Source organism: Equus asinus, chromosome 21 (genome assembly GCF_041296235.1).
Source record: "Equus asinus isolate D_3611 breed Donkey chromosome 21, EquAss-T2T_v2, whole genome shotgun sequence".
NCBI lineage: Eukaryota > Metazoa > Chordata > Mammalia > Perissodactyla > Equidae > Equus > Equus asinus.
In genome coordinates, this window is record NC_091810.1 from 19,744,757 (window position 1) to 19,765,864 (window position 21,108).

The 21,108-nt window shown below is 45.7% G+C and overlaps 1 protein-coding gene across 2 annotated transcripts in view; it reads right to left on the reverse strand.

Moving 5' to 3' along the window:
- Positions 1–20,713, reverse strand: part of LMCD1 (LIM and cysteine rich domains 1) — a 59,720-nt gene extending 39,007 nt beyond the window's left edge. Inside the window, exon 1 of one of the 2 annotated variants that reach the window (XM_014857922.3) lies at positions 20,312–20,713. In XM_014857922.3, coding sequence (XP_014713408.1) covers positions 20,312–20,353 — 42 coding nt within the window. In that variant the 5' untranslated portion in view covers positions 20,354–20,713. Of the gene's footprint in view, positions 1–18,866; positions 18,904–20,311 lie in introns of those variants that run through there. The other variant, XM_014857921.3, reaches the window with a different exon arrangement.
- Between the last annotated feature and the right edge of the window lie 395 nt (positions 20,714–21,108).

Here is a 21,108-nt window from a genome sequence, read left to right on the forward strand (position 1 = left end):
GTTTTGTTTTTGTTTTGTTTCTGTCTGTCCGGGTAGTCCATCCAGGCCTAACTCTAGGAGAACCTGGGTTTGGGGCAAAGTATACCAGGAGCTCCTTACTGCCCTCCCTCTCTCAACATGTCACGTTTAACAGGCAAAATTAAGTTAGCTTCAAAGCGGCCAGGACGGAGCACTGAAGTCACAGAATCCCAACACACGCTGCTCCGGGGCGCGTGAAAGGTTAGCAGGACACAGGATGGCCCCAGACCTTTGTGGGGCAAAGGGGCCTGTTCCTTCTGTGTCTCCTAGACCAAGCTGGCCCTGAAGTGGGTCCCAACCATCTCTTCAGGCTCCTTGATGAACACGCCCCTGGGGAAGTTCTGGAAACTGCCGTCCAATTCCTACTCTCACTTCTTCAAGGAGATCCTTGATTTTCCTCCACTAGGTACCCCTTCTCCCCCCTACAATCTCCTAATCACCACATAAGACCCTTTACGGAACATTTCCACAGTTGTAATCACTAGTTTGGTTCTGTCTTCCCCTGCAGGGAGGAAATTATTGGAGATCCCCAAGGTACATGCCGTGTGTGAACAAAAAGGGTTAATCTGGCTATGAAAACCGAGCAGAAAAGCAAATCCATATGTGGATAAGGAACACAAAATGAAAGGTTTCTCTGTTTAAGTTCCTGCTTTTGCCTCCCCCTTCCCCACTACCCCCTCCTTCCATCAGCCTAGCTTCACTGATTGGAGGCTGGTTCCAGAAAAGCAGGATTGCCCAGACCCAGAGTCATGAAAGGAGGTCCATGAAGCGTGGCAGCCCGCCTTCGGGGTGGCTGGTTCTAAAACCGCACCCCAGCCCAACAGCCGAGCCTATCCTTAACTGTCTGCAGCCTGGAAATCTCCTCCTGATTAAAAACAAGTAATTGCAGTCATAGTTCCCTCTGTTATCTGGCCCGGTCGGCCCACTGAGTCTATTCGTAACGTCTACCTCTTAGTGCATTATCGCTTGGCCTAATAGAGCAGACACCGCGGGGTCTCTGCTGGCCAGATAGGGGATTATCTACCACTTTTTCTTTTCTTCTTTCTGTCTGCCTTTTCGGTAATTTTACTCTCTTGCATTTTTGGGACTTTCATCAAAAAGTAGGCAAAGAAGAGATAAGACTTCACTCAGCAAATTTTTTCAAGCGTTTGCAGCTCTTGGAAAGGTCTAACATGAGGGACGTTTGAATGGAAGAACCATAGCACTTCTGTGAAATGATCTGCGTGGCTGGGCTCCTCTCCTAGCCGGCAGTGGCAAGAGCCCTTGAAGGTGGGCAGCCTCGAAACATGGCAGAATATCTCTTTTATCTTCCAAAGGTGATAGCACTGGGGTCGCTTTGAAAAAAGAGGAGTTCCAAACAAAGCAAAAATTTCCAAATCCTAATTTGAGTGATTGATGGCTGGATGACTGAATCTGTGTCAAGGCCCATGGAAAATCTAGGAAGTTGTCAGTCCCCACCCACGACTCCGACTCCTTTGTTTAACATTCCATTGGCAGGGTGAAAATGATGCTGACTGGGGCAGAAGGGAAACCAGCCCCTTCGGCTGCCAGCTTCTTGCTGATAGCTGATGTTTACACGTGATTGTATCCAAAGCAGCTCCACAAATCTTATTTATACGGGACCCTGCTGGACTGAAGTGGTAGGACTTTTAGGACTGAACTAATATTTTCCTTCGACACCAGCTCCCTTTGAACTAGCCACAGGCACTGCCCAGGCTAACGTGAACAGGGAATTGCACCAACACAGACTGGCCAAACCAGCAGAGGGGGCACAACTAGTCTCCCCGGTTTTTGAGAAGTGCCCCACGTTTCTAGAAAAGTCAGTCAATTATTTGAAGGACTGGCTGCTTAATTCAAATAGTTAGTAGGAGGAGGGTCCTCCTGCCTCCCCCACCTCCAGACTTTTTATGGATCTTTGGAGACCACTAAGGTTCCCGGAGTGTGGGCAGTGTTCTCATTGACTATGAAAGGGATTCCCGAGCTGGCATTTCTTGCCAAGCTACCTGTTTCCAGAGGCTCCAATGCAATCTTTTTTCCCTTGAAGTTGTCTTTTTTCTTTCTTGGGTAGGCCCTGCCCGGTTTTGGGGAAGATGTAGTAAAGCCACCAGGCTCACTCTGAGCCAGAAGTTATCGAAACCCCTTGGGAGACTTTTTTCTAGAGGTTTACCAAGTAAGTAGCTTGGAGAAAGTCCATATAGAGACTCTTTACTCCCCCTCCCCCCATTTCCTAAATGAGAACAAGCTGTTGGGGTCCCTAATATCTTCAGGTTACACTTGGAAATTAAAATCTAATTGGCTCCATGGTTCTTAGGTTTCGGGCTTTAATAGACTCCATCTCAAGTAGAAAACTGTAAGCTCGAGGCTGACAATGCTTATTACGTCTCCCCAGTTTTATAAGACTCCCCTGATTTTAGTGGCCTGATGTCTTAAGAATGTTAAAATTACATCCTTTCTATAAGGAGGTAATTTGGTCCATCCGTGTGTGTGTGTGTCTGGTGTGTGTGGTGCACGTGCGTGTGAATTCTTAACTTGCAGCGTTACTGACCTTTCCGAGGATGACACACTTCTATGAGAGTTCACTTTGCAGATAGGGGAGACCCAGTACACTAAGCTGGAGGGTTTCTAACTGAGCCTCTCTGAATCTTAACATCTTCAAAGGCAACGTGCTGTGTACATGTTCAGCATGTTATTAAAAGTCTGAAGGCTTTCCTTATGCAAATGATTCCTGCTGGGGATCTCCTGCCTAAATTCTTAGGCTAACTTACATGACAATGGAAGGACTGAGACACACACACCCCTCCTTCAGCCAACAGGGGTGCTGTGATGGTAACAACCCACTTGCGTTTTAGTGTAGTGCCTTTAGCAAGACATTTTCTTGTTTTAAAACAAGTAGCCTTCTTATAAATGACTTCCTTCTTCTCTCTTCTTTGTTACCATGTTTTAAAAACCAACATTCAATACACTTTTTAGTTCAAATATTCCATCCTTTCCCCCTACATAATGAACTAGTTGTACCTACTGTATATAGCTGAATTCTCCGTATAAGAAAATCTGACACAAGAAAATGATAGATTCTTAGAAATGAAAACACCTTAAAGAGGATTTAGGCCAAGTTTTTCTAAGCCCAGTTTTATGAAACAGAAATTAGCAGATGGTCATTCGCTTTGCAAATAACTCACTTTCAAGGTCTCACCTTTGAAGCTCATCTAACACAATTAAATCATAAAATCAGAACTATAGAAGCCAAGGTACCTTCCAGAAAATTATCTCGAGTAAATTTAGAATTATTCATTGAACCATATGGCCCAGGAAAGATGCCAAATTCCTGTATGCCTCTGAGCCTGCTGGAATGCAGTTCCCTCTGCTTGGTCCAGTTCTCTCTCCACCTAACAAACTCCTATTCGTCCTTCAGGTACCCTTATCATGTGGTCTTAGAAAACTATCTTGTACTTCCTGTAGTATCCATCATGATTCTAATTATTCAATCGTGTACATAACTCTTTAACGTCATTCTTTCCTGCTAGACTGTAAGTTCTATGGGGCCAGAGGCCCCGTGTATCTAGTCCATTGCTCTATCACCAGTGCTTGGAATAATGCCTTGCACATGGTAGCTCCTCAATAAACATTTGTTTGAATAGCTTCTTTTATAACACTTCTGTTTTTGCCTTTTATCAATGCTTCTTGGCGATTAAAAGCCAACACACAATAGGTACCCTGTGTCTGAGGCTGATGCCTGCAGGAGGAGTTGGAAGAAAAAAGCACTACCCTGGTCTCTAAGATTCTAGCTTCTCCTGGTCGCCCAAACCCCTCCAGCCAACTCTTCTCTGTCCCCTTAAATGGCTCCCCTCTCCCCTCCAAGGTTCTGGCACTGGTTCTCCTCTCGGCTCGGTTCTCAACATGCTCTTCTCTTACGCAGGAACCTACTCGCTTGGCTTCAGCTCTTCCCTCCAGCTCTCAGCTTTATCTCCAGGGCTGTTTTCAGCTCCTGGAATCTCTTCGTGGACAGACTGATGGAACGGCCAGCTTGCCTTCTTTGCCTTCCAAACCCACCAATTCTCCTATGTTTATGATATCCCTGCCTGTCCAGTCACGCGGACCTGTGGTCTGAATCCCAGTCAACTGCTCAAGGTCAGCAGACTTGGAAAGCAAGCTCTTCTTATTGGTCAGAATCTGGCTTTTTCCTCATTGAGGGAGCCACTGCTAGCTTGTGTCAGCCTTTCTCGGTGTACCCCAGAAGGTAGAGATGTTCTCCCGGTGGGAGAACCAGTTTCTGAAACTTCTGGAAGGGGACTCGCTAGAGAGAGAAAATCAGACTTCTCTAGAGAAACTCAGAATGTAGCAACCACAGGCTTCTCCATGAAACAGAATATAGACAAGCAGTGGGAAATTGTGAAAACTCAGGCCAATCCGTGAGAGTCAGTAAGCTCCGCAGGCTCTCCATGGCATTTCTGGTCTTGGCTCATGGCTTCGAAATCTCCCTTTATCCACTCCTGCCCTTGAGACGATCTGCTGGCAGAGGGCTAGAGGAACGCTGGTCATGCTGGAGCCTGGGGAGTTGAACCTGAGCCCCGGCTCCTTTTTTCACTTTCTGTGTGACCCAGCGAGCAGTTTCCACTCTCTGAACCTTGACTTTTCTCATCTGTAGAATGGGTCATAATCCTTACCAGCTTGGTCCCTGCCAGCATAATCCCTACTGTAATCTCTGGGTGGTGGTGAGAATCAAATATGAGAATGCATACAAAATGTTCTGAAAACTGTAAAGTGCTGTAGAGATCAGGGATCACCAAATATTAGATGTTTACGAAACCCCATGATCCTCCTTCGTGAATTTTGTCCTCAATATACTATCTGTGTGATTATGTACTTATAATTTTTCTTTAAAAAAATCACTTTTTAAAAACTTATTTTTTGAAAAATAATAACCTTTATCCCTAAGATATATAAAAAAATAAATGGTAACCATGAACAATACAATCAATATGAAAGCACATCATTAAATTCTAGCTAATACTATTGCCTTTTGAAAGCTCTGAGCCTGAGGACCACTCTCCATCTGTTTCAGGTGAAGCTGGGCAAGCGTTGGAGGTGTTGAAGACATTTTAGCTCCAGATGGAGACTTTCTCCTTGACATAATCAGAAGGATGAAAGAACTAAAAAAAGGAGAAAGATCCTGCTGACATGGTTCGAAGTTGTTAACACACGTCTGTGTACCAACTAAATTCACCTCGTGACAGACAAGTTCTCCGTCCACACCCCTGGAACCCTGTAAACACATTAGGTATAGACAAGAAATGGTATAGAGGGGAAGAGGGGGAGCTGTGTATTGAATATCCTACATTTAATTCACATGCATCATATGAGCTATGTCACTACGGCATTTACTTAATCCCGCTGAACCTCAGTTTACTCATCTGTAAAATGGGATTGGTGTAAAGATTAGGAAAAAACTATGTAGCACAATGCCTGGCGCATGGCCCGTGCTTAGTAAGAGCAGTTAATACGCCTTGTTCGAGAGCAGGTCTTCTATTTCAGCCCCTCACATCAAGGGCAGAACTGGTTGCAGTTTCTGGTGTTTTGGTTCTGAAGAGTATGGAATGACTAATAAAACGGAGGAGAAAATTTGGGGCCATTTCTCTACCAGCAAAGTAAAGAGGAGAATTAAAGTAATTAACTGGACCATTCAGATTTTTAAAAGACGGGAAAAATATCGACCAACAAAGCAACTTCACCCAGCAAAACCCTGAACAGACTTATCCTCTCTTTCAAAAAGAGAGTTCACGGTCAGCATGGTGTCAAGGGCTTGGCTAAAATTATAAAGCACCGAGAGGTGTTGATATTAACCGTTTTTTAAAAAAGGGAGTGCCAACTCTAAGGCTTCAGGATAAGAAGAAATGTAATGGGTCCAGGGCCTTCTCAGAATTTCTTGTACTTCAAAGAGCATGTACTTGGCAAAGATTCCCCCACTTTCCTGAGTTTGGTCAACGTGGCTGAGGAAAGGCAAAACTCTTAAAATCCACACAGATGGAACTTTTCCACTGGCCCTATTTTGGTATAAATATTCATCAAGGACTAGAAACTTAAAGTAGATATGGGTCTGAGCAATGAGTGGTTTGGACTCAGTTTCAGCTGATTTTCAGTCATCCCGCTGGCTCCCGTCTCTCAGGAGGGCCAACTCTCCTGAGATGTGGCTGCTGTTGTCCAGAGATCTGAGCCAACTCCTCCCCAGACCACGGAAATCATCGGAGTTTGTTCTCAAGAGACTTCCAGCCAGAAATAAGGGGCCTCAAGGTTCAGATGAAGGTTCAAGTCAGTTGTTTGAAGGAGGGAAGGAAATCAAGGCTTGGCTCATCCGCCATCCTCAAGTCAACCCTTTTGTAGGCAAGTCTGAAGGAGGACAGTAAAACTTGTGACCAGACATTACAAATTCAGGGTCTGGTTTGGAACGGTGCCTTCCCCATCCCTCTGACTTTCATTTCCTTTTCATCTTAAGATCCTTGCTAAATACTATCAAGGAGTCTCCCTCCCACTCCTCTGGTCCCTGCCTATCTTGCCAGTTCTGATCTTGGTCCATGAGTCAGAAGGGTTTAGATTAAGCAATATGTATGGGGTGCTGGGAGAGGTTAATGGTCTCACCAGCTCTATTCCATGTCTGTCTCGTGTCCCCCGCCCTCATGTTCTCTCCCCTCCTATCCCCTCAGGATTCCTCATCTCTGTCAGAAATGAGAAGCAAGCTGCTCTTACCTCTTCTTCTATCTTTCCTTCTCTCCCATATACTGATTCCATTTCCTTTTCTATCCATTAATATTATTGAGCCCTTACCAGATGCCAGGCTTTCCGAGGGGGACAGCGAGGAGAATAAGGCACGGTCCCTGCCCTCAACGAGCTTACGCATGGAGATAATTACAGTGCAGGAGTTAAGAAAGGACAGCGAATGCTCACGTTCCAGGGCCATTCAGAAAACTAAACGTGCACTCAGTAGGAGAGGAAATCCATGCCGGGAGTTCAGAGGAGAAAGAACTTGGTCTGCACTGAGGGCTTCACGAAGGAGGGCCCTGAGGAAGGGAGAGGATTTGGGCCCAGGGAGAAGGCCATTCAGCATGTATGTGAGGAAGAAAAAGTATGTTCCGGGAACGAGTGATACATCAGTTTGGGGGAAGCAGAATGTTGTAGTGAGAGAGGAGGCTGAGCAGGGACCCAGCAGGTGGAAACTTTAATGCCAGACTGAAGTCAATGGAAAGACTCGGATGAGTCCTAGCGGCAGCTCCTGGGGACAAAGTTGTCCACCAACATGATACCTCCATGGGGCTGTGGCAGGAACTTATCCCTCAACCCCTGGGTCCCCACATCCTTCTACTGCTTGCATATATAACACTTTCCCATTATCTATCAAATAGTGTCTTTTGTATTTTCTAACGGTACTTCAAGGTAAAATTTACATATAGTAAAAATTCACAAATCTCAAGTATTCCCTTGATTACTTTATATGTATATCCCATGTGACCACTATCTAGATAAAGATATAGAATACTTCCTGTGCCCCAGAGGGTTCCCTCATGCCCCTTTCTAGTCAATAACAACCTCATCTTATAAAGGTAGCTAATATTCTGACTTCTAGCATCATAGATTGGTTTTGCCTGTTTTCAAATAACACATAAATGGAATTATGTATTATACATCTTTTGTGTCTGACTTCTTCTGTCCAACGTATTTAAGATTACCCATGTTGTTGCATATATTAGATTTTTTTTTTACTAAGTAGTTTTCTGTTGTATAAATACAAAATAATTTGTTTATCCATTCTCCTATTGATGGAGGTTTGAATTATTTCCAGTGTTTAGCTATTATGTGCTCCTTTCTCTTGGATACCTACCTAGAAGAGAACCTGCTAGGTCATACGGTAGCTATACATTTAACTTTATTAGAAGAAACCAAACCGTTTTCCAAAGTGGTTGTATCATTTTACAATCTCCTGGCAATGTACATGAGTTCCTGTTGCTCCACCTCCTTGTCAACACTTGCGATTGTCAGTATGTAATTTTACTGTTCTTCTGGGGGTATAATCCTATCTCATTGTGCTTTTAACTTGTATTTCTCCAATGACTAATGATGTTGAGCACCTTTTCCTATACTTATTAGCCATTTAGATGTCTTCTTTTGTGATATGCCTGTTCAAGTCTTCATCTATTTTTTAAAAAATTAGATTGCTTTTTTAAAATTATTTATTTGTAGGACTCATTTATATATTTTAGATTACAATCCTTTGTCAGATATAAGTACTGTGAATGTTTTCTCACCGTGGATTGTCTTTCACTTTCTTAGTGGTATCTTTTAATGAATGCAAGTTAAAATTTTGATGACCATCTTTCCTATTTGTCTATTGAGCATTCCCTTCAGATGGAAAAGTCACAAGGACATAATACTTAGATTACTCTCTTATTGTTCTAGCATTCCATATAGTAATAAGCTATGACAACTTTGCAAATAATTTTTAAAAGCTTCTTAAAAAGACATTACCTCTTTTACCAAGGTTTTCTTCTTCTCATTCATAGCCTTCTCTGATTTCATATTACCCTCGCTCCCTTCTTATCAATCAGGTTCTTTGTATGGGGAGCAGCACTGATTTTTCATGAGTGCTTATGACATGGGTTTGGAGTTCTCTTGGTGCTTTAAAATGTCCTATTCCCTTGTCTCTTGACATGTTTTTCCACTTTAAAAACTCTCTTCCAAGAAACAGGGTAGTTTGGTGGCACAGAAGTGACCTTTCCAACTGGGTGAGGACAGAAGGAGAGGGAAACATCCTGCCCAGAGGGAAGAGGTGACAGAAGTCACAAAACTGATGGCAAAGCAAAGACTAGGGGCTCTCTGTTAGCCATCTCACTCAGCTAAACGCGGACAGTAGGCCTCCCAGAAGATGGAAGTAACCCAAGAAATAGATGCTTTGACCTTAATCCTGATCAACATGTAGGATTTGGTTGGTAAAGCAGAAATGGAACATTAGAGAAAGTGGCCATGGCCATTCCCTAAGAGAATAAATGGGGAAAAGTTGCAGAGAGAAGATTTTAGCTTAAAAGAAAGAGCTATCTAATAATTAGAGGGGTTCAAAAAAACATCCCCTTAGGAGGTGTAAGTGCTCGTAAATGGTATTCTCACAGCATCTGGGTGTCCAATTTTCCTCATGTGTAAGGTTTTGGATGGGGTACCTGGACAAAATAGAGTTTTTAAGTCTTTCTGAACCTGAAATGCTATGACACCCCAAATCCTTACCCCAACTCTTCTAATAACTAGCTCTGTCACCTTGAGCAGGTCACCTAACCTGCTGGATCTGTCTGACTGTTAAACAAGGAAGTGGACCTAGAGAATCTCTAAGGCTCATTTCACCTCTTAAAAATTAATCCTAATTGCTGAGATATACAGTACAAGCATTTTTCAAGTAAGCATATCCTCATTCCCTTGTGATGGTCCCAGAGCTGGGCTGGGTCCAAGGAAAGGTACAGAGGCAGGAGAAAATAGCCACTCCAACTGGCGTGAATCTTATTACAGGTGTGTTCTCCCCATGGGCTGTTTGGGCCTGCCGGCTGAGCAGGAGAACAGACACGAGGAAACACAGCTTTTCCAGCAAACCTGGCCTCTTCTTCAGGTCCTTGTAAACACAGAGATGATCCCTATAATTCCTTTTCCCAGATAATTGGCAAGGAGTCACTGAGGATATTTTCTCCCTTTGTTTAACACACCATATGCAACCGACAAAAATCAAGAACTATTATCCCAGTGGCATTTCGATATCCAAACCACGTGTTTTTCATGTTGATGCATCACCTGCTCCAAACCATGGCGAGAAGGAATCCACATTTTCAGACCAAGTCAGAAATCTGAAGTAAGAACTGTGCAAAAGGAACTGTTTTTTGTTGTTGTTGTTTTTTGTGGGTTTTTGTTCTGCTTTATTTCCCAAACCCCCCAGTACACAGTTGTATATCTTAGTTGCAGGTCCTTCTAGTTGTGGGATGTGGGACGCCGCCTCAACGTGGCCTGACGAGCGGTGCCATGTCCGTGCCCAGGATCCAAACCCTGGGCCGCCGCAGCGGAGTGCACGAACTTAACCACTCGGCCACGGAGCCGGCCCCCAAAAGGAACTGTTTTGATGCAAGATTTTGAATCTTGCTCATGAAGTTCCTATATTTCAAAAAGCTGATTTTCTTCCTCACAGTTCATCGAGGAATCCTAGTTGAGATTTCTTTTCCTTTAACTATCAATTAAATGGCTTCAGAGTTTAAACGCGAATGAAACTCGGGGCGCACACGCACATCCCGTAACGCTGTGAATTGTTTTCGTGTTCTGCTCACACGCGCCGTGTGCTGAATCTCACAGAGTGTGTGTGCGTTCCTTGCTTTCCATATAGCGTATGTCCTCAGTTATCTATTGTTTTCCTTCCGTCACAACAAGAATCTACATCTTTCTGCAAAAATTCACACTCAGTGGGGGTGGGTTTGCTGGAACTCCATTGCTGGTTTGGGAGTCTCCAGCCACGGCCGTAAGGAGCTTTCTGCAGGCCACCTTGGCAACCCCTGCTGTCCTGCCACCCTAAGGGGTGTTGGTTGAGAAGCAAGAGGAATGAGTTCTCAGATGAGAAAATAATAGATGTGCATCATGGGTGGATGGAGACATGGGAACGTACTTCTCCACAGTTCTAGGTGGATGATATGCCCCAAGTTAGAAGTCAAATAGGATGCAGAATATGCGTGTCATACTTGGAAGGCATAAACGGGTCTGGGACCCAATCCTAAGAGCTCATTCATCCTTGTCTTTCAACAGTCAGCTCAAATGTCGCCTCCTGGGTCAGCCTTCCTAACCTCCCCAGGTGAGGTTAAGTGCTTCCTCTCCTGAGCACCTCGGTCCCACCTCCCACCTGTGATGGAGGCCTTTAGGCACGGCCGTGATTCTCTGACGGCCAGACTGGCTGATCCTTTTCCGAAACCATTCGCCTCTGGCATTCCTTTCCTTTTACTTCTCCACTTCCCAGCTCCGTCCCTGGCATGTAATCGTTGCATAATATATGTTTGTACAAAATGAATTCTTAAAGTTGGCCAACTCAGAGCTGGGTAATAAATTTCATCAAAATAATGTTTTTATTCTCTTTACCATTTCACTCTCATTAGCTCTTTTAAGAGTGATAACTCAAGTTTAACACACATTTGTTATTTGTCAAGTACTGTGCTAAGAACTTAACAGATTATTATTGTGAGGATGATAACTTTGAGGCCCATTTTATTGATGAAGAAACTGAGGCTCAGAGGTCATCTGACTTGTCCAAGGCATTAGGAAATAAGTGGCAGAGCTGGATTTGCACCCAGTTTGCCTAGCGTAAGAACCTCAGATCGCAAGCCACTATAGTTGTGCGTGTGTGTTTATATATGCATATATTTGTGGATGTGTGTATAGAAAAACTGCTAAAGCTTTATTTCGACAGAGGTCTCAATACATTTGGGCTCTTTTGGCTGTCTGACATGAAAGTATTCGTTTCTCAGAACACTGTTTTAAATGCATAAAATAAAATATGTAGGATTACAAAGGAACCCAGTATTACTGAAATAGTGTCAGTGCACGACAAATCTGTGATTCGGCAGCATACACGCCTTTATTAAGTCAATTAGCAAGATCTTCAGCGGATTTAATTACTGTTATTTCAGAACAGGACGAGCCTAAGTGGTACACGGGGCACCTAGTGCAACAGTGATAGGATAGGAAAATACCCGATTTCCATTGGTACCCAGGGCACAGGGCCCACACCCAGCTGTCTTTTCCTAACATAAATGTGGAATACAACAGCTTCATTTGATTTAAAACAAAGGCACAGGGGCTGCTAAATTGCCAGGACTTTTGCCTTCACTCATAATGGAAAGGAATGCTAAGTTTCAGGTAGAGGTTGGGGATGCAAGGATGCAATGTTTTTCTTCATTTACATACTGTGATACCCTCCATTCTATCCACAAATCCCTGGTTAAAAACCTCTCCTCTATTTACTAACAAGATTTTAAAAAATCTCCCTCCCAGACTTCCTCTAAAATAAGAAGCCCCTAATACTGCCGCTCGCCCCCCACCCCCCGCCCTCGGCTGAGAGCGGAATCCCTTTAACAAGGGCACCAGCGGCCACAGGGCCAGGGCTGGGGTGGGGAGCACCAGGGAGCCTCCGTAGGTGGATGGCTCTCCTCCAGGATAAGGGCAGGGCTGGGATCCACTTTCCCTCCACCTCTTCCAGCCGACGGATTAGCCGGGTCAGTCTCCTCAGTGGTCAGCCTCCCGAATCAGTACCTGGAAATGCCACTTAGTCATACAGCCCAAATAGATGCTGTCTTCTTGGGGCAGGCTTCCTCCGGGGGGGTTAGTCAGCCAAGAGCTCTTTCCCCATGCTCCTGCCCTTTGGTGCCCCTGACACCAGCACCATGAAGGAAAGAGCTGGGGTGTCAAACTGCCTGAGGACACAGGCTGAGCAGATTACTCGTCTACCACGTGTCTGCAAGGAGGCTGAAAGGGCCCCTGGGTGCTGGTGGTCCCTGAGAGCTGCCTGTCGTCCCCCTTGCCTCAGACCTCTCCCCACTCAACACCCTATTTGAAGTGCAACAACTCGGAGAGGAATAGCATACTCATTCCACCGACACTGTAGAGATGACTGGGGTTGGCATGTGGCTCAGAGGTGGACAGTGCTGGGAAATGTGAGAGTGGGGAACAAAGGAGGAGAAAGGGGGGGGGGTGTGTGGAGGAGGTCAAGAATCACACAGAATCATGGAACACTGACATTATTTGGCCTTTCTCCCACCTTTATGAGAAACGAATTCCACCAGACTCAAGTATACATGGCAGGGACCAAGTTTCTCACTTATTGTCTTGTACGCAGTGCTCAGCACAATGCCTGACCCATAACAAATGCTAAATAAATATTTGCTAAGGGAAGAAATGAATGATTATTACCCTGTCTCATAAGCAAGACATCTGAGGCTCGCGAGGGTAAGTCCCTGTGTAAGGTCACACCCCTGGGGCCAACAACCGTCTCCAGCAAGGGGAGGGCTGTTTTTTAGAAGTGTAGCAACCAGACACTCAAAGCAAATTGTTGCCATTGCCACAGTTTTGCATACAATGTGGCCTGGATATATTTATGGCTAGGTCTAAGTTTAGCTACAAAGAGAAGCTCCTGCAATCTGATATCTTAGAAGCCACGCGTGACGTAGGTAAGCTGTACTTGGTCTTCCACGTTCCAGTACGAAACCAGCTATGGGATTTCTGCCCTGTGCTGAGGAGAGGGGATACCAATGACAGCAGGAGGAAATATTTTTTGAGCACTTACAGTACATCCAGGCACTTTATGTGCTTTCTCTCATTAACAGTGGTTTAAATGTAGAACTATTGTTAATTGTCTCTCTCAAATGAGGAACCAGAGTTCCGGAGAGGATAAGCAACTTGGCGAAGGCTGCAGACCTAGCAAATAGCAGAACTAGGAGTCACATCTAGACCTCCATGCTCGCAAAGGTTGTGTGTTTAACCGCTCCTCAAAATGGCCTCTAAACTTTTTGGCCAAAGCTAAGTTCATAGCCAAAATGTGCAGTTGACCTTCTGAAGCTTGAGGGTAGGAAGTTGCCATGACATCAGAGTACTCTGGGCATAGAAGTGACAGAATATAGAAGATACCCTTTTCTTCTCCATGCGGAAAAGATGCTGTGAGTCAGTGCCCGTCTCGGTGATGTCACGTGTAAATTTTAGATACGCCATTTCTCTTCTATGTCGCATCTACAACAAGAAGGGACTGACCAGGCAGATCACTGGATTCTGCTCAGCTCTTTTATACAATGATTCATTCGTGTTTTTCTCCAAAGATTAATTTTACAAAGGATCCAATGTTTTAAAACAAGAGAAGAAAAAAAAGAAAACAATCCATAAATAAATCATGTGGATTTAAAACAGCCGCCATGGGATGGACCCTGGTGCTCCTTTGTCCTTCAAAAGAGTGACTTGCCAAATGGAGCCTTTGGTTTCTTCCCCCTCAGCGATCTTATTTCCTTTTAAAGCGGGCGCTGGTGGGGGCTCGGGCTGTGTTTTGCTTGGTCTTGATTCACGTGTTATTGGGTAGACTGTGAGTCAGGCTGACCAGGCGTGTAGAGATACACATTCCAGAAGCCAAGCTTATCCCTAGGCTAGAATTTCCTGGAAGCTCTGGGACTAGGATCTCTAGGATTTGTTTTCTTTTTTGTCAAGTGTCACTGCTTCTTCAGTAATTTCATGACAATATTGCATGATTCCTTAGATTGTCTCTCTACCAGCCTCCTCCCTAGAGCGTTCCATCAGTCTTCTAGAAAACCAGGAACCAGGAGAAATTTAGAAAGCCCTTGTTCTATCCCTGGGAAGTGGCTTTGACTTGGTGTGGGTGACAGTATACACTTGGTAGTGACCAAGAGATATCAGAGAGGTGCACTTGGCAAATGCTGGGCACCTCCTGAATCGGACTGTCAGTGTGTAGGAAGACCTTGATCCTGGTGTGAAGCTCATAGTAGTAATCATAGTCCCTCTCTCCCAGGCTTCTGCTTCCAATGAAGCCTTCTTGTTTCTTCTTATAGCGGAAAGAGCATAAATTTTGGAATCAGAGAAGACCGTATTTGAGTTCTTAACCTGCCATCATACGATCTTAGGCAGGTCATTTAAACTCTTAGTCTTAATTTACTCATGTGTAAAAGGACATTAATATTTTTGCATGATAGTCCTTAAGGCTATAGGAGATAAGATGGGAGAAAATGGCAAGCCCCCTGCACGCAATCAAGAGATGCCTTTCTTTCCTCTTTCTTGCCTTTCCCCAAACTTGTCTGTCCTAACAGAGAACAGACGAGTGTTCCTGCAGAGTCCTTAGAAGGCAAGAGACCAAATAAATGATAAAAGTAAGACCAAATACGTCCCTTCTGAGAAAAAATGTAAAAGGGTTTGCTTCTCATATTAAAGAGCAGACAATGAGCCAAAGAGTTGATTTGGGAATTTTGCAAAGCTTTGTAATTATATTATTGTTTCCGTTTTCGTGAAAACACAATTGCATTCCCACATCAAACGTTTAGGCTTAGATACCAAATACAAGTTTCGGCCTCTAAAAGAGTCTTGGTGGGGCTGGACTGGTGGTGCAGTGATTAAATTCGCACGTTCCACTTCGGCGGCCTGGGGTTGGCCAGTTTGGACCCGGGACGCACTGCTTGTCCAGCCATGCTATGGCAGGCGTCCCACATATAAAGTAGAGGAAGATGGGCACAGATGTTAGCTCAGGGCTAATCTTCCTCAAAAAAAAAACAAAAAAAAAAACAAAAAAAGAGTCTTGGTACACATATGAGACCCAAGTTCTTGTTTAACTCTTTCTATAAAAGCTTTATAGAAAGCATTTCTAGAACTTCTGCAGATCTGTGCCAATGATATGTGTGAAGCTCCAAGAAGGGGTGCAGGACGCCCGGAACATTTCATGTGAAGTTAAGGGAATGTCATGATCTTGAGGGACTCCTGTGGAAGGGGCTGGTGGCCTTGCACCTGGTGAGATCATGGCAGCTGCCAGCCAAACCCTCTTCCTGTTAGCAAACGAAAGCAGGAGGGAAGACAATTCCAAATGAAGACACTTACAGAGAAACAGCTGTCCCTTCCTTCTGGATGTCTTGAAAAGCCGTTCCACAATTCTGCTTTCAGTGGAACGAAGTTTTAGGCCTATTTTTCCATAATCGCTTGTTATTTTGGAGACAGCCTGGTGTAGAGGAAAAGCCAGCGGAGTGGAGCGAGAAGGCAGTCTGCTTCCCATCCAGAGGCTGCCACTTTTAGGAAAAGGGACCTGTCCAAAGTCACCCGGTGAGTAAACGCCTGCAGTTACTACAATGACTCAACCCCTGGCCAGAAAACTTTTCTTATAATAAACATTTTTAAATGGTGTTGGATGAACACTAAGGAGATAAGAACTCCCAGGGTCTTACTCATCATGACAGATTTCCACTTTATTATACATACACTATTTTGGATATGCAAGTTGAAAAGAACGAATGATTCTTCTTCCCAAAGTCAAATCAAATCCTCCTCTGCAGCCCAGTTGACTGCCCTGGGTTGCCAGAGGAACTGTTCCCTCACTTCTCTGCCCCTTCCCTTATCCTCACCAGAACTGGCCTGAGGAGGGGCGCGAAAGAAAGACACACACGAGCCTGTGTGGCTGTCCCTCCTTTCCGGGCCCCCGCCTTTGCTGAATTCAGCCCATCCTTTTGCTTCCTTGTCACCTTTCATCAGTGAATGTGGCGAGAAGATCAAACTACAGGATCTTCAGAGGGGAATACCCAAGTCAATTTTCCCCTGTCCTGCTTGTAGAACCGTGGGGAAGCCCTGGGCTCGGAGAGGTTCTGGAGCTGGATGGCCTAGGTGAAAGCCGGGAGATGATCTGAGATTCAGCCTCCCCCTGCCTCTCACCACAGGTGGCAGGCGCACTGCTGGAAGTCAATCGCCAGCCCCCAAGCCCACATGTTCAGACACATCTGCACAATATGACAAGCATCTGCCATTTACAAAGCAATGGCTTCAGCATCTGTTTTTGGAGATCCTTGAAGAAGGACTTGGATGTCTTTCTCTTTTTCTTTTTTAAATAAGGTTCTCTTTTGGGCCAAGCTGCTTATACACCTATGGGCAGGTCCCCAGTGCCTTGGCTATTAATGTCTCTAAGGGACAGCTTAATATATTTTTACGATTGAGGGAGCCAACGACAATTCTCGAGGAGCCATGTTTACGTTGGATCGGCTCACCCAGGCAAGATGCCAGCAGTTTTGCACGCTGCAGGAACTGGAGGTGAAAGCAGGAAGGGCTGAGTACAGAGGGGAGGACGAAGCTTTAGGACAGGAAAGCCAAGAGGGATGTGATGTGGAGAAGGCTTGAGGGAGACGCCCAGCTGAATCTGGCAACGCACTTAGAAGAACCATCATTTAATGCTCCTCCGACACTGTGTTGAGGGGTGAAAAACAGAACCCTTTGGAGCCAGCCCACTGGCACAGGCACAGTCAACAGTGAACATGCTTAGATCTCTTTGTTCTAGTCCTGCCTAAATCTCTGCAAATGGCTCCTTGGCAGCCAAGGGGCCTGTATTCCTGCAGAGCCTGATGCGCTGCGGCACTCCGTCTCGGCGATCTCAAATAAGGAGACTGACCCCTCTGGGACTCAGTTTCCTTACCTAAAAAGCGCAAAGAGCTCCACGTCCCCTTCCAGGCCTAAAAATCTATGACTCCAGAGTGAAAGGCTCAATAACTGGTAATCTCTGTTTGGTGTAAGCAGATTTTGTATCTGTTGGGCTGGAACGAAGACAAGATCATTGGTCACTGTCTTAAATTATCAAGGCTGAGCAATTGCCTTTGCTTCAGCTGAATGAAAATTAGTTGCTCTTCAGGCAGGACGGTCATAAAGAAAAGTGTGTCCTTCATTCACCAAAAGACGCCTTTCAGCATTCACACACCCATCAAAATATACCGCCGCCACCAACAATAACAATGGCTAACTCCATACGAGAGCTCACATGCTGAGCCCTTTATAGACATTATCTCACCTAATGATCACAGACACCTGGGGAGGGTGATGCCGCTGCTGTCTCCCTAATTTTCTGATGAGGACACAGGGTCAGAAGTTAATTACCTTGACCAAGAGCACGGAGCCAGTAAGTGGTGGAGCTAAAATTTGAACCCAGATCTGGTTACAAGAATACCAGCAACCAGTATTCTTAAACACACTCAATAAACAACAGAAGAACAAATCCACAATAGTGGTTGATTCCACTATAAGAAACGGAGCATCTGACTTAGCAGATGAGAGGAGGTAGGGAGCTGTTTCTAAGCTTTGCTGCTAACTGTGTCTGTGACCCACGGTGAGTCCCTCCGTCTCTCTGGGTTTGCTTAGAGAATCTTGAAGGCTACTCCAGTTTTTGGATTTGCTGTTCTCTCTTGAAGACCTTTTTATGACTTTCTGGCTGCTGGGGATTCCCTGTACCCTCCTCCCCTTGGAGCATGGTGGTGGAGACAGCTTGCTTGCCATTTTAAACCATTTCTCATTTTGTAAATAGGTCCCTTGTAGCTCTAAGAGTCTATGAAATCGTTTCAAAATGCCTAAGTGTGATTACGCATCCTGAAGCCAAATGTTATAAAACTCCCCACTGTTGCAGATTTGAAAAGTAAATATGCAGTAAAAGCTTTTCAGCATGCTGTTGACGGCCACAGCATTTAATCAGCGCTGTGACTGCAGCGTGGAGAGCGGCTCCTCCACTCCCTCCCCTGCCCGCGGCTTCTTGAAGACATTGGTTAATCTACAAAGTGGTGATCTTCCTCCTGATTGTCACGGTCCCAAGAGGTAAAAAATATCCGCCCTTTCATCTCTACCCACCACATTCTTTCTCTAAGCCTGTAATTGGATCTAAATGGAAAATAAACCCTTTGCGGGCCAAGGAAGTTGGCACTCAAGAGTGACAAGGAGGAGAACATGTTCTGCCTCTAATCCAGATAATCGCACTCTCCTCTGCACAGGAAAATAAAAACGAGGCTTCTCCCAAGTGGTGGCCTCCGCAGGCGGGAGGCGGGTATTCCACGAACCCCATCTCACTTCACACATTAACCATCAACCAGCTTGTAGCAAAGCCACCCAAATCATCTGACTTTCCAGAGGACACAGGGACTCTGCCCTTTTAGCTCTGAACTCTTACCTCAGCTGAATTTGCTGAATTCAGACACACAAATACCCCGATGCGACAATTTAAAAAAGAAGAATGCACAAAATGTACTGTCTGCACACACTATGGTCTTCGCTGGACGGATATTCAGCGGTTCACTTACAGTTTGCTGAGTCCTGCTGTGGATGGCATGCTGTGTTGGAACAGAGATGAGCAAGGAAGGTTTGCCCTCAAGGAGTTTAGAAAGATGTGTAGAGAAGTAAGAGCAGTGCATGCCTGGCTCACTACTAGGTGGAAATTAATAGGTATCTTACCAAGGTTTAAAGGGTTATGAGAATTCCACAGAAGGAGAGATGACTTGATTCTGCAAATAGTCTGGCAAATGCAACGGGGGCATGGTACATTCCAGAGAGATGCCCAGATAAAGTCTGACTTGGTGTACACATTCAGAAGGGTTCCCTGGACTCTGTGTGCGGGAGTCTGGGGCAGATCCGCCGTGCAATTGTGCAGCTATAAATCACATCCATGAATGCTGAGCCTCTAAGTGGCTGGCTTGCATTTTTATTTTGATTCTGACATAAGGTTTTTTTTTCGCCACTCATTCTACCCCACAGGTGATGACAGATGTCTAAGGAAGTCTTTGCCCTGCAAGACCAAATCCCCTGAAATCAGAGTTTAAAAACGACTGCTTTGCGAGATTAACCCACAGTTAATCTCAGTACCGTGGCTGTTTCTGCTGCTTTGCGGGAGGCGCGGCCTAACATCCCCACATCTGAGACAAGGAAACTGAGGCTCAGAAAAGTGTCTTGGTCAATATGGTGCAGATATAAAGTGGCAGGCCAGGGTTTCAATGCCTAAGGCTTTCCTTAAGCTCAGCAGCCTGATGGAATCCAGGCTCTGTGACCCTGGGCCTCAGTTTCTTCATTGGCTGTCTCACTACTCCCTTCCAGCTCACATGTCCTCTAAGATTCCCGCCTGTGCCATCTCCCAACTGCTTTCAGGTAGGTAACCAGCCAGTGGGCGAGCTACAGGCACAGGGCAGGCCCCTCCCGTGGTAATTGACCCGTGACCTTCTGGGCTCCCGGCCAGCCCTCTTGAAAGAGAAACGTGCAGACCCTGGGGATGGAAATTAGTTCCCGGGTGCTGGATCTGCTGCCATTGCCGATATCACCAACTAAAGAAACTCTGTGTGTGTACGTGTGTGTGAAAAACACAAAACAGTGGGATGACGGCAAAAGGGGAGATTCCTTGTGAGTAAATATTACACGCCCTCCCCCTTCACTTCAATCATAGGACGGGGAAGAGAGAGGGAAAGGTTGAGTTTTTCCCCCTACAAACCACAGGATTACCATTTAAAAAGGTTTTTTACCTTATTTAAATTTTAATTAGCATCACCAAAGAACTAAGGTCCTTTGCCAATACTTTACACAATGGCTTTTAAAAGCAAATTTTGCGGTGCGTGCCTGTTAGCTCAAACTTGTATTCCCAACTCTTCCGTCTCCTGTGAAGTCTTGGAATTGTGTCCGTCTCTAGGTAAGTTTCCGCAAACACATGGGAAAGGGAAACGGGGAAAAGAAGGAATCTAAGTACAGACAGATCTCAGCTCACCTTTTGAACTCCTGGGTTGAGGTCCTTGGCCACCTTTGCCATCTTCTTCTGGGCCGGAGAAACAGCGCCTGGCTTCTCAGGCAGAGGCGCGAGGGCGCGCAGCGGGGACAGCGGTGGCTGAATGGCCAGGTTCACGGGCCCAGGGGGAGCTCTGCGCGCAGCCGGGCGCAGCGGGGCCCTTTAATTGGAGAGTGGGACTCCCTCTAAAACCTCGCCAGCCAATCCACGAGGGCGCTCGCACTTGGCCAGCCAATCCCAGCTCGCGGCTCCCCCCCCCCGCCCTCCGGGGGGCCTCGGCCCGACTGGGAGGCTGCAGCGGGGCGAGCGCTGCCCTGACGTCAGTGTGGCCGCGGCCCCTGCCTGCCCGGCCGGCGGCTCGCATCTGTCCCTCGAGCGAGCGGCAGGAATCCGTCCCCACGCCCTTTTCCTTTAAAGGACAACGGGCAGAGGGTGGGGCGGGCTGCTGGGCCCCGCGATCCATTCAGGTCAAAAGGGAGAGTGATCAAACGGGAAAGCCGAGGTATTTTTAGTGAGCTGGCTCCAAAAATAAATGCTGAGCTGTGTTCCCCTTCCCACTCTTTCTGCCTTGTCGTAGGGAGGGTCCGAGCAGAGGGGGGAGGCAGTTAGTAGGCAGCAGCGTTGATTTGGCCCGCGAACTTTTCCCGAACTTAGTTAAGTTTTCTAATCACCAGAGAGGAGGTGCGATTCCAGTGAGTTAGGCTTTAAAAAAAAAATTAGTGTTTGTAAAGTATTATTCTGTCTTTCATAACTTGCTTTAGGGTCAGTCCTCCCGATTA